Genomic DNA, 18086 nt, shown 5'->3' on the forward strand with positions numbered 1-18086 from the left:
TAAGTTATTGTATGCGGAAAAAGAAAAATATCTATTAGTACAAGTCAACTTTTTATATGAATTTTCATATCTAAAAGATTAGTACAGGTTTAATTTGCCGTTGAAATTGTTGTAATATAAATGCGCATTTTAATACAGGTCTAATGGATAAAAACAGAATAAACTAGCATATCCCATTGCCGAGAGGCTCTTCGCTATAATAAAAATAAGAGTTATGATCCTTTGATAAAAGTATTTTTATCTGAAAAGCAATTTTTCACCTAATTTCCAAACATGCTATAAGTCTTTGACACTAAGTTAGAGATATCCTGATTCTTTGATTCTTGAGGGGGGAAAAGCATTATTTATTTGGTGCCATGTATAAGATTTCATCACAGCAAGAACCCCACCTTCTGGAGTCCTCTACATCAGAAAATCCAACTTCCTATCTCGCTATCACCAATATCAAAAGGCAAGTGTAAATAACATCTCCAAGAGTGAAAAAGGAAGACTCAATAGAGTCTCGGAGAGAAAGGATGCAAATTGTTGTAGAGGATTAAACTCAAACACAAACAGAAAATGCCTCAATACCAACCAACATTAAATGATCCTCTAAAGTTGAGAGTTCTACAATGTTAAACGCCATTTAATAGTGCCTCTTAATTTCAAATGGGGAAAAAGGGATTAATTTGATATATCAAAAAAAATAAAGGTGAGGCTCCCACATGCAAAGGTAACATATACATTTTTACACTGACAAACCAATCCCACTTATGCTTATGCTCCCATCTCAAAGACTACTATAATCATCTTCATCATTAATCCGAATGTAACACAATATTGCAAATACAAACACAAAGAAGGAAGAGAGTTCCATTGCAAAGGCTCCCCAACCTATAACACCAGAATGCTTTAATATGGCTGGAATGGCAATGCTTCCAACAGCAGAGGCCCCGGTTAAGAACTTGGTTGCATTCACCCAGCTGCTCCATCATTCATCAGATTCACACCACAAAAAAAAATACAATTGAATGATTCAATTTCCCAGCTTGGACTAGGAGAATTCAGACACTAACTTACCTGCTATCTGATTCAGAAAATAAGGAAGAACGTCCAGATCCCACCAAGAAGAGCAAAGGCATTGGAAGAAGCACATATGTTATTGCTGCAGGAAGAATAGAAAAAGATGTAATGCTAACATACATGAAAATTTTCTTGTCATCACGTAATTAATTATCCCATGAATGAAAAAGAACAATTAAACAGAATGCAGGAGAATCGAATTCAACGATGCTTTATCTCACCAGTTAGCATTGGCCACCAATTATTATACAATGCACATGCCTGCCACAGAACAAATATAAGCAATTAAACAATCATTTTTTACATCTATTGTTACATTTTACTATATATATTAAAAAGGAATTGGGGTGGTCACAAGTCACAACCTATGCCATGGACAGGGAGAACCCTCTCTAGGGAGAAATTATTGCATAGCCTCAAATCACTGCATGCCCATAGTCTCAATGATTCCTAGTGTAACAAGTAGTTGAATTTTTTAATTTATAAAAAAGACTTAATAAAACTCAACTAGGTGTCACTTGGAAATTAATAAGGATCATAATGATTCGGCACATACAATAATTTCTCCTCTCTAGATCCTAATAAACACGTCATGTCCCCAGTTGCTTCCGTTGTGCCAACCCATGCAAGTTTCTCTTGTCACATCACATTTAAATATACATAGCACCACCAAGGAGGGGAAAAAATACTGACCAAAATTTGCAAAACAACTCCTCCAGAGACCAAAATTCCCAAAAGGACAAGTTTCCCTGTGTTCAAGCAGTAACGAAAATATCCTGGTAACTCTGCCATCTCCAATTCTAAATAAGCAGCGAATTTTTTTTGCCATGAGAGCATTAGATTAGAAGAAAATGCTAAATGAAGAAGCAATTCTAATTTCTAACAACTACATTAATGCAAGACACATCAGTTATATATAAGTGATACCATTTGTTGGGGGGGGGGGGGGGGGGGAGAGGGGGAACACACATGCACAACAAAGATCGAAGATGAAAACAACCACAAACACACAAAACATCAGTTATCTATTATTGAATTGAAAGTGTGTTACATCATACATCTCAACTCAAATATGTATTACACCCGACCTGTACGTAGAAGCAAACATAAAGAAAATGTAGTAGCTTAAAGACTCCATGTTTGACAGACACGACAAAGTAATGATGTCAAATAGAGAGCAAAAGCCGTAGTTTTTGTGAGCTAGCACAAGTGAAAGATGTATGATTTTATCCAAATTCCCAATTTTTTTGAAAATAACATTTCATTGAAGATTATCTATCTATAATTTATCTCTATTTGTTTGTCTCTGTAGTCTATCCATCTATAATCTTCCCTAATTCCAATATGCAACTACGTCTAAAGAATCCAATATAGTACAAGTACTGAGGAAGAAAATTATATAGAAAAAGGCACCAAATGAAGAGCAACAAAATTGAACATGTGTATGTGCTTGAAAACCAAAATATGGTAACTTAATAACAGACAGCAGAATGTTGGAAGCTATGTTCTTTGTAGATTCAACAATGAGAGAACATGAGAAATTGATACCTGATATCTAAATCAAATCAACAACCTATAGATTTAATTTTATATTTTGTTGCACTAAGGTATTGAAACGGTTGAGCTACTTTTATTTATACTATAACTAATAACAAGTTACAACTACTCCATCAGCGTGCATCTACTAGTCAGGTTCGGATAGACAGTGGCCAAGGCCAACCGTAAAAGCTTCGTCAAAGTGTGTTGACAAAATTGCATCTTCATTTTTAATTAATTTTTTTGGGTACTATTTTCTGGGAATAAAAACTTTTCTGGGATAGTATTTTCTGATAACGTCCTATCACCAAACATGGGAATATTCCTACCTTTATATTTCCGGGAATGATACAAGGTTTATATTAAGACTTTATGCCAATTATTGGAAGCCTTCTTTAATTCAATCAATTTAATTTTGAATTGATTCAAATTTTATATGGCAATTACAATGTGTTAATAAAATTGATATGTTGAAAATATTATAAATGTAATTGCATTTCATTGGAAAATTATTATTACTTTGATGACCATTAATTTGTGTAATTAAATAATTATTATGAAATTGATTAATCAGTTAATTTGAATAAGAAAAAAAGTAATTGATTGAATTTTAATTAATAATTTGTTTATATGAATTAAAAAATAGATAATTGATTTCATCAGATTATAATTTGTTAGCAATTAAAATTAGATGATTTATTATATTACATTTATTATTTATTATTGTGAATAAAAAATAAAAATATGATTGATTGCTTTTATTTCCGAAAATGTAATAATAATAATTTATTATTATGAATTCTGAATTATTTTAAATCTTGAATTAACTAATTAAGAGTGAATTAGTTTCATTTATTTGATGAGAATGAATATGGTATTGTGACGTCACATTATTCCATCTTTATAAAACCTTTTATATTCTCTAAAAAGACATTTTGTATAATATACTAGATAAATAGATTACATAAAAATATAAATAAATACTATATGTTTTAATAAGTAGTTATATTTTATAACTTTTACTTTTATCTTGTTATTTTATTTTATCTCTTTTTTATTTCATTGAAATTTCTTTACACAGTTAATGTGAGATTAATCTTTACTTCATATTTTAAGATTATTCGTTTTTCTAAATATTTTTACTGGTGGTGGAATCTTTCTAACATGACATTATAGAGATTCTCAACTTTTCTTAGACTGCTAGTAGTAATTAACATTCTTTTAAACATGTTATTTGTTTTGTATACTCATAAAATTGTATATACAAGTTTTTAAATAAAAAAAATGAGTCTCGCATTATGGGGATTTTTGAGGAGATATATGAAGCTGGTCAAAAAGAAGAGTTGGTATTCATTAATTATTCAATTTGATTCGCAAGTTATTGTGAAATTCATCACTAATTCTAGTTTCTCACTAATTCTAGAGCTCGTTGTGCTACAGATCTTAGATTGATCCTGGCAATTCGTTCTTTAATTGAAAGAGTTAATGTACGTATGATTGTTCATACTAGAGATGGCAATAGATATGCTGATGTCTTAGCTAATTTTGTCTGTGAAAGAGTTGGAATTCATGAGTTTTGAGCATCTACCTACGTTTGTAAGTTATTTGCTAAAATTTGATGCAGCGGGAATCATTACCCCGTATCTTTATTTCGCTACATGTAATCTTCTTTTGGGCTTATACGGTATAATATAAAAAAAAGTCTCTCATAATTTTTTTGTTTAAATACATATTAATAAATAAAAAAATATGTTACTAATATTTTTTTTTTGGTGCTGTACTATTATTTTTCTTTATTAATGAATTAAACGGGCAACTATCATGTTTAGCACGCAGATTCAACAAAAAGTATCTTGATGTTAAATAGTTAGTTGAACTAGCTGGCATAACCCTTTTTGTGGACTGTGTATTCTTATCTTTCACTCTTTTTTTTTTTTTCTGGGTAGAATTTTCCTTCTCATTTATTTACCCTTTGTAAACAATAATTATGATAATTCATGCAATAGGGTAATAACAACTATAGAAACACCAATCACATGAATTCATTATTATTGGTCAGCTTTTTCACAAATTTACTATGAGCTTAAAGCAAATATCATGTGATGTTGTTCTATAAATCTAAGTAAGTTGTACATTTATCAATTACTAGTATTTTAGTGAATGTTTATTTTATATAACTAAAATTTATAATTTATAATAAATAAATACTTATGTATAAATTATGAAATAATTTTACACAAACATAAATATACTAATAACAAGTACGGCTGTAGTTGAATGATATTATTCTACTATGGATTTTATTTTAAATTGTAGAATGCTTGCATCCCATAGATACCATACCATGTAAGTATTTATAACAGTTTTTACTTAAGCGCCATTGTAAAATGCAGAATATATATATATATATATATATATATATATATATATATATATATATATATATATATATATATATATATATTAGAATCAAGGTTTCTTATGTTATAGCAAAAAAGGAGACTACAAACAATATATCATTTAACTTAGAATGATTTGGAATAGCAATATCAGACATATCTTCGTATCTTCAATTTAATTTTTTCTTCGATCTTTAGTCTCTAAGCTTAGTTTAGTTTAGTGTATCATGTCTTTTTTAAGAGATTTACACTCACCCGTGGGTAAAGATTTTTGTAAGAAGATATATCGTAAGAAGATATATCGATGTAACATGTAATGATCATGGTCCAAGGACAATACATTTGTCTTTAATTTGTCTCTAATAGTGTGTGAAGTTTTTTGAATCAACCAATAAATTCTGACTTAATTTTTCAATTATTAAGATTTATTCGGTTTAAAGTAATTAATAAGAATTTTAAATTGAAGATAATAATAGTTATTGAACTCTATGAATGACTTTGAGATTTTTTTTTGTCTCACCTACACACATAGTTTTTTTTGTTTGAATATGTAAAACTTTGTTCTTATTTTACCTTCAATTTGGAATCATTCTTAAATCAGTGCCAGACCTAAGTTGCTTTGAGGGGTGTACCTCATTTTTTAAAATTCATCAAATTTGTAAATAAAATTTTATATTTTTATATTTTATTTCATCTAATTTATACAATTGAACCCATTGATTTTATTTTTTATATTTTGTCCCCCTAACTTAGGGTCTTAGATCTTGATTTTTTTTTTAGTCATTACAGAAGAATTCATACCAACTCCAAGGTGATAGAGCATATTTGGAAACGTTACAATTACAACAATAATCAAATTTAACTCTTCTTTGATATTATTGTTTTACAATTTTTTTATTATCTAATTTATGTATTTTTTATTTCTTTAAAATTTAATCATAAATAGAAAATAAATTTATGTTCATTTTTCTATTTCTTAATATTTAATATCTTTTTCTTTTATGTTTCATTAAAATTAAATATATTTAATTTACCGAATAATTAAATAAAATATTTAAAAATAAAGTTCATGTGAAATTTATAAAAAAAATTCTAAAATTCTAAAATAAAATCTATCATTAAAATAAAAAATTAAATAAATTTTAAAAGATCTTGAATCCTATTTAATATTATAAAAAATATCTTAAATATCAATTTAGAATGTTCAATTAAACATGCTGTTAGTGGTGACTCAGATGTGTACAGGTGAATGTGAATGTTGCCAACAAATTACTAATTCATCTTATTTCGTGGAGCCCGCCCGCACCTGACGCATTATTGACAGACCTTGTCATTTGTCATTCTGGTTACATTATTATTGGGTCTGATCTTTTCTAAAGACTCAACCTTATCAACAAATGTTATCCCTCTTACATATAATTTTCATCATCTTGTTGTGTGAATCATTGCAACCAAACTTCTAAGGTTCTAATAATTTCTATAATAAATAGGGCTTCCCTTTCTGACACGGGTTCTATGTTGATAAACTATCAGTTGATAAATTATCCTACACAAACTTAATCCATTATTTTTATATACAATTAATAAAAAATAATAAAATATAAAGAAAAAAATATTTATTATTTATCAGTATCAATCTAATTTCTTTTAATAAAAAATAATATAGTTTATTTTTTGAATAACAATTTGATAATACGAAGATATATTAAATATTTATATAATAAAAAATTCAATTTCTCTTGTTATTTTTTTATGTGAAATCAAATAACTAACTAAATGAAAAATCTTATAAATATATTATTATTATTATTATTAAAATTTAAAACAATTCTGATTTTAAACTTGATTTTTTAAGTAAGCAAACTTTTGAAAAATTGATATTATTAAAAATAAGCCTGGAACGCACTGAAAAAAACCTAGAATAATCATTTTATATGTTTTTCTAAAATATTTATATGTATTTTTAAATGTATGTATAAATCGATTTTAAAATACATACATAATAATCTATTTGATATATTGCATATAAGATAATTTAAATAATATATTTAAGAAATAAAAAATTAAACAAAAAATTGCATAAGAGAAATGAGTAGAAATAGATAGGTCGGACTGTTTTGGTTTTACTTTTATATATATATATATATATATATATATATTCAAAAACACATAATAATAATAATAATAAATATAAAATATATTTATAAAAAAATCATTTAGTTAGTTATAAACAAAAGATAACAAAAAAAATTGAAAATTTTCTATTATGTAAATATTTAATATATCTTAATGGAATCAAATTGTTATCTAAGGAAGCAGGTTATATAATTTGTTTTGTTAAAAAATCATATTGATTCTAATAAATGATAAGTATTTTTTATTACTTATCAATTTTTTTTTATTAATTGTATGTAAGAGTAATGCGTTAGATTTGTGTTCATGAATATCTCCTAGGTTGACATAGGTTTTTGGTCTCATTGATCTAAAAATATAAGACACATAAGAATATGATTATTATTTTTTTCTTAAAGACATAAGAACATCTTTAGTATTAATAGATAATATTTTAGTAATAAAATAAAAATTATTAAATATTCTTAAATTTTACTACCTTACAGTAAGATTCTAATTAAAATATTTAATTCTTACATTGTAAATATTCTCAAGAGTGAAGTCAATTAGATATAAAGAAAAAAAAAAGAAGAAATTAATCATTAATATGATAAATTGTAATAAAAGGAAGAAAAGCACTCTTTAAATTTATGTTTGAACTCATACTGTTTAGATTTTTTTTTTAAAAAAAAACTATTACTCTTTTGTTACCTCTCTCTACTGCAAGCGTGAATTGCAAGAAATCTCATGCTGCTGAGGATCCAGAAGGACCCGAACCCCAACCCTTGCTAGAATTTACTCGTGATCCACGAGATGAGAAAAAAAATATAAATAACATGTACTTTTTTTATTAAAAAATTAAAAAGAAATACAAAACTAAACCAGTTCTGGCCCATAATATTTTAAGGGAATTTCTTTAAGTATTTTTTATTTATTCTTATAATATCTTTATGATATCTGTTATAAAAAATTCATATATAATTTTATTTTAATAATAAAATTTTTAAAAAACTTTAAAAAATTGATACTTTTTTATTTAATTATGATGTTATTATATATCAAATAAATATTATTTTTTATTAATATAAAATAATTTTTCATAAGATACAAATTTTATTTTTTAAAATCTTTTTTCATAATTATAGTTTTTTCACATAAATTTTTTTAAAAAATTTTCTTTAGTTAATAACCCTTTAAAGAATTCTCATTCTCATTCAAGATATTTATGTTACTTTCCCTTTCCTCAGCTGTGAGAGCAGCAACAAACAAACGCAGAACTGCCCAATCTTCAAGCTAACATAAACACCATGGAAGCCGTCCAAGTCATATCCACCACTACAATCAAGGCACCACCGAGTCACAATAACCATGACTCAGTTCAGAAAATCGATTTAACTCCCTGGGATCTTCAGTTCCTCCCAATTGAAACCATTCAGGAAGGCCTTCTTTTTCGCAACAAACACACAAAAAACCAAATCGAGCACCTCCAACACTCCCTTTCATCCACTCTCGCCTTCTTTCCACCCCTCGCAGGTCGTCTTGTCATTCTCCAACACCACGACAACACTGTCTCGTCCCACATCGTATGCAACAACGCAGGAGCACTCTTTGTCCACGCCGTTGCAGACAACACCACTGTCGTTGATATTCTTCAACCCAAATACGTTCCTCCCATTGTTTGCTCCTTCTTTCCGCTCAACGGAGTTAAAAACCACGAAGGCACGTCACAGCCAGTGTTGGCAGTGCAAGTGACGGAGCTACTTGACGGCGTCTTCATCGCCTTCACAATCAACCACGTGGTTGCAGACGGCAAGTCATTTTGGCATTTCGTGAATTCCTGGGCTGAAATCTCACGCGGTATCCCTAAAATATCAAAAATCCCTTTTTTCGAACGTTTCTTTCCCGTTGGCATTGACCGCGCCATACGGTTTCCGTTCACAAAGGTGGAAGAAAAAGAAGAAGGAGAACACTCACAAAACCTTGAACCAAAAACTCTCTCTGAGAGGGTCTTCCATTTCACCAAGCGAAAAATCTCGGAACTGAAATCAAAAGCCAACGCAGAGGCCAACACGGACAAAATATCTTCTCTGCAGGCGGTTTTAACTCTCCTTTGGCGCGCTGTGAGTCGTTGCAAACATATGGGGCCACAAGAAGAGGTTCATTTTGTTCTTCTGATTGGAGCTAGACCAAGGCTTATTCCACCACTCGCAAATGATTATTTCGGAAACGCAGCACTGGTTGGTCGTGCTACCATGAAAGCAGAAGAACTATTACAGGAGGGTGGATTCGGAATGGGTGCTTCGGAGATAAACAAGGTGATTTCTTCGCACTCTCATGAGAAGGTGAGGAGCTACTACGAGTCTTGGGTGAGAACCCCAAGGCTTTTTGCGATAGGTCGCCTCGCTAATAGTAACTCATTGGCCACTAGCGGTTCTCCAAGGTTCAACGTTTACGGCAATGATTTTGGGTGGGGAAAGCCCCTGACCGTAAGAAGTGGCGGCGCAAATAAAAGTAGCGGAAAAATTACTCTGTTTGGTGGCGCTGAAGAAGGTTCTATGGACATTGAAGTGTGCCTTCCTTATGTGATTCTCGAGGCAATTGGAAATGACTCTGAGCTCATGGATGCCATTTCCAACTAGCATGGTTTGGTTTATCTATAGTTGATTTCAGATTCATGATATTATAGTATTGAGTAACGAATAATTATGTATGTCTTAGGCAAAGATCATGTGATGTTGACTAGTATTTTAATGAATGTTTATTTTATATAACTAAAATTTATAATTTATAATAAATAAATACTTATATATAAATTATGAAATAATTTTACACAAACATAAATTATACTAATAATAACAGGTCATACTAATAACAGGTACCAGCCGTCATAGAATGATATGGTTTTAAATGGTAAAATGCTTGCATTCCATAGATACCGTAAGTATTTATAACTGTTTTTACTAAAAATCTATGTAGAATAGTATCATCCTACCTTTTACCTATTGTAAAATACAGAAAATATATATATATATATATATATATATATATATATATATATATATATATATATATATATATATATATATTAGAGTCAAGATTTCTTATGTCATAGCAAAAAAGAAAACTATAGACAATATATCATTTAACTTAGAATGATTTGAAATAGCAATATCACTAACAGGCCTGAGAATAATTAACAGGACCAATTACTTAAAGGAATCCATTTGAAGAATTGTGGCAGCTTTGTATCATGGTTCTCCTTTCGATCAGCATTAACATATTAGTTAATGTTAGGATTCTATTATAATAACAAAACAAAGACATGAGTGTAAGTAAAATTATAAATATAACTTCAAACTGAGATAACATGAGAGCAGAAATTTATCTTCATATTTCCAATTTAATTTTTCGAGATTTTTACTCTCTAAGCTTAGTTTAGCGTATCACATCTTTTTAACCTATTAAGTCTTCGTAAGAAAATGTATTTAATTTGTCACATTTGTAACAGGGTGGGTGAAGTTTTTGAATCAATCAATAAATTATGACTTAATTTTTTTAATTATTAAGATTTATTCGGTTTAAAGTAATTAATAAGAATTTCAAATTGAAGATAATAATAGTTATTAAACTCTACCAATTACTTTGAGATTTCTTTTTTCATTCCACTTACACACATAGTTTGTTTGTTTGAATATGTAGAACCTTTGTTTCTTACTTTTAATTTGGAATAATTTTTGAATCAGTATTGGCGCGAACCTAAGTTGCTTTGAGGGGGTGCACTTGCACCCCTCATTTTTTAAAATTCATCAAATTTGTAAATAAAATTTTATATTTTTGTATTTTATTTCATCTAATTTATACAACTGAATCCACTAATTTTATTTTTTATAATTTATCTCCACTAACCTAGGGTCTTGGATCCACAACTGCTTTGAAGTCTTGGTTTTTTATTCCATTTTTGTAGTCATTGAATATTCAATTCACAGTTAGAGATGAAACAGAAAGGTTTTGTTTTTTATTTACAGTAGTAATGGAGCAATTTTAGATATAAAATATTAGTTATAAGAACATAACTACCCTAAAATGTCTCTTATACTTTATTGCAAAAAAGAGATCTCATTTAGCATGTTGGTTTTCTCCTAAATCATATAATTAACACGGCTACCTAAGCTACCCATTCCATGGGAGATTCTTGTGTGAAATCTGTCTCAAGGGTTTCCAAAGGGACCAAAACCTTCCACTCCATTGACTAGGGCACAACCTTCCTTGGAAGCTGAAGCAAAGAGCAAGGGAAAGAAGTAAGGAAGTTTATGTGTGTCCACCACCACCCTTGAGGGCTTTGGGAGACCTAAATGGGACAAAGAAGCACCCCCTTCAAAAAGCACCATGAGAAAAGTGGAAATGTGCTCAAAGTGTGCTCAAAGTGTTATACTCACTCAGATAGGAAAGCACACTCCCACCAAAGAATACAAATGTGAATGTGGCACGGGTAATATCTATCTATCTATCTGTCTTTATATGGAGATCACAAACTGTTATGATGAGTTATATCCATCTCATACTAATAAAAAAAATTGTGTAAGAGTGGTAACTTGTCTACTACAAAAGGATGACATTATAAAATGGAGTAACATCCTATATTACTTTGAACAACTGAATAACCTAAGCAAGAGACCATCATAAGAACCCATTTTAAGTCAAATAGATTATTGATAAAGAGGCGAAGGAAAAAGAATGAGCAAAACTAGAAAGACAGAAATATCAACATGCATCACAAGAATCTGAATATTTGGAAGAATATGCTAAAAGAGAAGAGGCATAAAAGAAAATAGTCTTAGGTACTTAAATCTTTCTCTGAAGATCTAAAAATTGGAGAGCAGAGTAGTAGTATATAAGTGCAATTTGTACGACACAACTGTTGTTGTGGTGAAAGTTCTCACTGCCAACACTAACGAAAACCACAAAAGAAGTTATATAAATAAAATGGATATGCAACATAATGTTCGATAACATAAGACAAAACAATAAGTATATAGTGCCTGATTTATTGCTGAAATTTTCTAGCATTTTATACACCAAGTTTTCATATTCTCATTCATAGATTAAAGTTTATAATCCCAATTCAAATAGAATGTTTTATTGTTAAATTGAGTAATGTAGTTTAACCTTACTATGAATTAAAATTGTGACATAGTAAGTATAATTTCACAATCATGTTGCTTTGTATTACTTGTGTTACACTCAACAGAAAGCATCACCATTATTCATTTTGTATAAAACTGAACTTAAACACCATAGGGACGAAAATGCAGCACATTTTCTAGCAATTAGTTATAAACGAACATGGCTAAGGAACAGGTAGGTGAACAAGCCACTACTAAAACCAAATGAATGTTTCCCAAAAGTTACTCCACAAATACAAGGAAATAGATCAAAATACAAATTATCTAAACATTCAACAAGGCCCACTAATGATGTATTCAGACCCAGCAATTTGTTCCCCATACAACCCCATAAAACCAAGAAAGTTAGAAGCAAAAATGTGAGCCTGAAAACAAACATAGCCTTCAACGCAACTGGTTTTACACGACGACGACGACACACCATGTTCCACGGCCGGTGAGTGACGTAGGACGTCAGTTGAGTGAGGAAAAATACGTAAGCTCCCTTACTTCAGGCATGAAGGTCATCTGTGAGTGACTTCAACCACCAACCTCATTTAATTGACAGCGCATACGATGACGCTGTGTCAAAAAATGTTGTGGAGCGACGGTCCTTTTAAAAACTGTTCTTGTATGATGCATTTGAAGACGGATTTTGCTACACTCAGTTGACACACATCATAATTACAAAAATATCAGTGCATATTCTTCTAAGATGGTTTCAAAGGACCGATGTGGAATGTGCATCGTAAAAACATCTTTTTCTAGTAGTGTCATTAATAAAATATATATGATATTATTATTTAAAAATTATAAGATTTATATATAATAAACTAATATGTTATATATAATATGCATTAATATATCAATTTGTATTTTATATATATATATATATATATATATATATATATATATATATATAACTTTGACTCATAAAAAATTATATTATAAATTAAATTATTTAAACTTTATTGCATAAATAAAACAATATTTTGTATAATTTATTTTAAAATATTTTTTATAATTTTCATAATTTCTACAAAATAAATTAAAATTTATTTTTTTATAAAATTATATATAATTTTAACGAAACAATAATTTTATTATTTGAACACAATTTATATTATAACATACATTTATCGCACACCAAATTGGATATGATTAAAACTTATTCTACTCTTATCATACATGTTCTTGTTCTGTTTTGGGACCACCTTCCAACTTCATGTTAGCAAATGAACTTAATCTTAGGAGTTGAAAGAAGTTTATAATATTTTTTTCTTTAAATAATGAAGTATTCTTTTGACAACATGCAATGACAAGTCGGAGGTGACCATGAAGTGAAACACTTTGTTAACACTAGAAATGTAAACACTAGCTAGTATCTTCAATGTAATCTAAACAAGTTTAGAGAGTTTGATGCCACTAGGAAGAGGAGTGGCAATTGGATCAACAATGTCAATTCTATATTGAGAACGAGATATATATCACTTTCATGAAACTCATCTCAAGCTTTATATTCAGCCATGTTTCTGAGGATGTTATTCTTAGAGGCTGCCAAGTCAGAGTTTTTAATATAAGAATATGTTATTCTCGTGTTAGTGGATTAGTTAGTTTCAGATTTTATTGTTTAGTCAGTGGTTCTAACTTCAGTGTTAGTATTTCTAACTTCAGTGGCAATTAGATTCAATAGAATGATGTACTTGTTAATTCTGATTCATATTGATTCCTTTCTCTCCCGCTTTTCTTTCTTTATCTTTAAAACTAAAATCAAGTTGTTTCTTCTTTCTTTTGCATTTCTAACGCATGAAAAGAATGTAAAACTGAAACTAATTATACTATAAGGTTCTCTATTCGTAGAGAATACAATGTGCTAACAATGGCATTGGCCATTTTGTCTTGCTTAACCATTTCTCAGACCCATCACATTGAGATATGGGTGTGTTTGAATTTCCGGTGGACGAGTTCCAAAAGTGCATTTGAGAGTAAAATGAGTTTGGGTGATGTTTGGTCACCCTCGAAAATATATTTAAAAGTAAATTTTTGTCTTGAAATTCATAAAAATAAGATTTGAGATACTCATGTAAACTTAACTTTCACTCAAACTTAAATTTGTAAATTTTAATTTAAATATGCACTGTCATTCTCATTTTCATTCCCTAACTTTCTAAGTGAAAAAATCAAAATTCTTATTACAAAATGTTTTTATTAAGGTGATTTCTTATAATTAGTTAATTAACACATAATTACAACTATGTAAATATTTTATTAATATTCAGTAGTTTGAAGCCAATAAAAGGAATAAAGAATTTATTTAACAATTTTTTCCAAAAAATGAAATATCATAATATACACAGAAAAGTTCTAACAATATTCTCTCACACTTTTCCTCAAAATTATTTTTATTATTAGTTAAAATTTATAAAAAATAATCATTTTTTATAAATTTTACTTTTTATTTAATAATTTTTTTCTTCTGATTTATATATATGGGATTTACTAAAATAGTCTCACTAAAAAATTAAAAGGTATATCTTAGCACCGTACTTACACCTTTTCTATTGGAAAAAAATCATTTCACTTTTATTTAGACTAACATAAATTAAAGGGTAATCATATAATTTTAGTTTATTTATTATTTATTTTTTAAAATATAAATTTCCAAAATCTTCTTTTCTCTTTCCGACGTCTGGTTCTGCATTCTTTGAAGCCACATACAGTCTCCCTTCCCTGTGCACGCACACCCTTTTCTTCCTATCAATCAACTCTCACATAATTTTTTTTATTTCTCCTAATCACGTTGTGGAGTTTATTTGAATTTGTTTTCTTGAAATTGATCCTTAATTTTGTTTACTTTCATGCGAGAATAAGTCAAAAATTCAAACACATAAAATTAAGAGGTGCAAAATATAATTTTTTTTTTAAAAAAATACGTGTAAATTTATTAAAATGAGGGGTGCACTGATTAAAAAAAATGAGGAAGTACATTTCTCCGCCCTCAAACATCCTTGGTCCGTCAGTGTTTACTTCAAGATTCAACATGAACAATAATTACATTATAAAAATTAAGAACCATTCTCTCACCCACTAAAACAGGAAAATTTTGAAATGATAGCACAAGCCTTCATATGGTTCGAGTAAGCTCACATATGGTTTTCTTTAAGTATAAAATTTTTCTTATGAAGAAAGGAAAGAACGGTTATCCTTAGAAAGAGAACACAAATATTGTTTAGTATGAAAGACATAAGCCCAATTTTGGTTAGCCATTTAGCCTTTCCAAGTTACTCTTACCGTTAAGATCCAAAATAAAGACATAATAGAGCATTACATGTGGTTAGTTAAATTGTGATATCTATATATAAGCAAAAATTATTAAAAAATGGTAAGTTGGAACTTAACAACATTGGTTTTTTTACCTAATATTGTAATAAGATGTTAGAATTTAATCCTCCAATTAGGCATAACTACTGAATCCAACACGCAGGTACTGAAAAATGCATAACTTCGGTCTTTGCAAGCCATTTTGCCCTTTCAAGCGGCTCTAATTAATGTCTAAAAGAAAACATTATAACATCACATATGCTTAGGTAAAAAGTGTGATATCCTTATAAAGAAATTGACTAAAAAATGGTAAATTGAAACTTAATTGCATTTATTCTATTACCTAATATTGCAATGTTGGAACTACATCATCTTATTAGGCATGACAACTAAATCTAAATCTATAGGTATATGTTTAATTCGCTCTAACTCGACTTTCCTGCTTTGATAGAGGTTAAGTTTGAATTTTTCCTACTCCGCATCATTTTATATACACTTTTTACACTATTTTTTTACATTAGTTTATATATATGATGTGTTCTTACGCTCTAGTTTTATATTATATTAAAAATAATTTAATAAATTGAATATTATGATAACTAAATTATAATAATATTTAAATGATAAATTGATAAAACCATATTCGAAAATTTGCATGTTTGATAAAGATAATAAAAAGGTCTAACCATAATTGGCCTTATATATATATACGAGTTCCTTCTCTTTTACATGTTTCCAATCTGTTGTTAATAAGTCATCAAAGTAATAATTAATTAGGAAGTTAAAATTTAAATGCTCATTTGGGGTTGATTTTTCAACCACAGTGTTGGAGTCTTACGTTTGAGAGATAAATTAAGAAAATGAAAAAGTAATTATATTAATGTTTAAGGCAGAAAACGATTATTTCTTTCAAGAAGAAAAATTGAAAGAATAATAAATGATTAATACTATTCTTTATACTAAAATGATGGATACTATATATAATGTAACCATTTAAGTTGAGTCATGAATTACAATAAAACAAAAGATAATGACGAATGTGCAAGACTTTATATACATGCGTGCTATAGAAGCTTCTAATGACAACTATACCACAATGTTTGTTGTTAATCTTGTTAGAACAACAACATATTCACGCATAAAGATATGAAAAAAGGTATGAGAGAATTGAAATTCTGTTTTATTCAAATATAAGTACAAATGATGAAAGAGTCAAATATTATTTATACAATATATCCGCTAAAACTAATTTATTTACTTTCTAACCACTAGCTATTTTAATCACATTTTAATACCCCCGTTTGATTCAAAAGCTTATAAACAAACTACCTTCAAGAACTCTCTCAACTCCTTAAACCTTTCAATCTTCAATGGCTTAGTCATTATATCCGCCAATTGCACTTTTGTCCTGAAATGCTTCAATTTGACCCTACCTTTGTTTACTTGATCCTTAAGGAAATGAAACTCAGTGTCTATATTCTTGCTTCTACCATGAGATACTAGATTCTTGGCTAAGGCTATAGCTGATTTACTGTCCACAAGCAATTCAACAACATTACCAATAGACACCTTCAATTTACTAAGCAAGGAAGATAACCATAGTGCTTAACAAGCAACTGAACACGCTGCAATGTATTCTACTTCACAAGTTGATAGTGCCACCGTTGTTTGCTTCTTTGAGCTCCAGGATATAGGAGATCCAGACAATAGGAAGACTTATCCCATAGTGCTTCTCCTATCAACCAAATCATCACACCAATCAGAATCAAAATAGGCTTCAAGATGTAGACTCTCATCCTCCTTGGTTTGATGGGAAAAAATGATTCCATATCCTAGAAATCCCTTTAGATATCTCAAGATTCTTTTAGCAGCTAACAAATGTGGTTGTCTAGGATCACTCATGAACCTACTCACAAGTTCAACATTGAACGCAATTTCTGGTCTACTATGACAAATAAACCTCAATCTACCAACAATTTGTCTGAACAAGAGTCCATCAACTGAAACCTCATCCTCATTTCTTACAAGCTTCACATTTAACTCAGTTGGAGTTTCTACAGGACTACACTCCATCATATTGAACTTCTTTAGTACCTTTAAAATATACTTCTTCTGGTGCATAAAGATTCCCCTTTTAGTATAAGCAAACTTTAATCCCAAAAAATATGATAGGATTCCCAAGTTTGTCATTTCAAATTCCATCTTTAAGCTTTGCTTGAGTGACTCAATACTAGCTGAACCACTACCAGTAATCAATAAGTCATCCACATATAAGCAAATAAGAAGAATTTCAGTGGAACTTACAGTCTTAACATAAACTCCATGCTCAACTGAATATTTCTGAAAACCAACACTATGAAGGAAAGTATCAATCCTTTTGTTCCAAGCCCTAGGTGCTTGTTTCAGGCCATATAGAGCCTTCCTTAACTTCAAAACCTTTTGTTCGTTCCCTTTACTTATGAAACCAGGAGGTTGTACAATGAACACTTCCTCA

General features: G+C 29.3%; 2 protein-coding genes across 3 annotated transcripts; one reads left to right on the forward strand and one right to left on the reverse strand.

Annotated features, from left to right (window-relative positions):
• Positions 1–550: 550 nt before the first annotated feature.
• LOC114393056 (vacuolar protein sorting-associated protein 55 homolog) lies at positions 551–2748 on the reverse strand. Of its 2 annotated transcripts, XM_028354315.1 has the most exons (5): positions 2611–2748; positions 1756–1862; positions 1284–1323; positions 1060–1144; positions 551–962 (listed from the first exon to the last, which is right to left on the reverse strand). In XM_028354315.1, the coding sequence occupies exons 2-5, from the start codon at positions 1852–1854 to the stop codon at positions 770–772; spliced, it is 417 nt and encodes a 138-aa protein (XP_028210116.1). In that variant the 5' UTR covers positions 1855–1862; positions 2611–2748; the 3' UTR covers positions 551–769. The 2 variants fall into 2 exon arrangements, with proteins under 2 accessions (XP_028210116.1, XP_028210115.1); XM_028354314.1 differs by lacking the exon at positions 2611–2748 and having other exon boundaries at positions 1756–2598.
• A 5579-nt stretch (positions 2749–8327) lies between these two features.
• LOC114392355 (protein ENHANCED PSEUDOMONAS SUSCEPTIBILTY 1-like) lies at positions 8328–9904 on the forward strand. The gene has a single exon (XM_028353464.1). It carries the CDS (start codon positions 8417–8419, stop codon positions 9746–9748), a length of 1332 nt encoding a protein of 443 aa, XP_028209265.1. The 5' UTR covers positions 8328–8416; the 3' UTR covers positions 9749–9904.
• The last annotated feature ends 8182 nt before the right edge of the window (positions 9905–18086 follow it).

This window comes from Glycine soja, chromosome 17 (genome assembly GCF_004193775.1).
Source record: "Glycine soja cultivar W05 chromosome 17, ASM419377v2, whole genome shotgun sequence".
Taxonomy (NCBI): Eukaryota; Viridiplantae; Streptophyta; class Magnoliopsida; order Fabales; family Fabaceae; genus Glycine; species Glycine soja.

Bases quoted from the DNA above. Each gene is read 5' to 3' on its own strand.
- LOC114393056 (XM_028354314.1), bottom strand. From the start codon at position 1,899: ATGCTCTCATGGCAAAAAAAATTCGCTGCTTATTTAGAATTGGAGATG. The intron at 1,145-1,283 runs GTGAGATAAAGC...TTCTTCCTGCAG, and splicing joins TTGGTGGCCAATGCTAACTG to CAATAACATATGTGCTTCTT. The intron at 963-1,059 runs GTAAGTTAGTGT...ATGATGGAGCAG, and splicing joins TTTTCTGAATCAGATAGCAG to CTGGGTGAATGCAACCAAGT.
- LOC114392355 (XM_028353464.1), top strand. From the start codon at position 8,417: ATGGAAGCCGTCCAAGTCATATCCACCACTACAATCAAGGCACCACCG.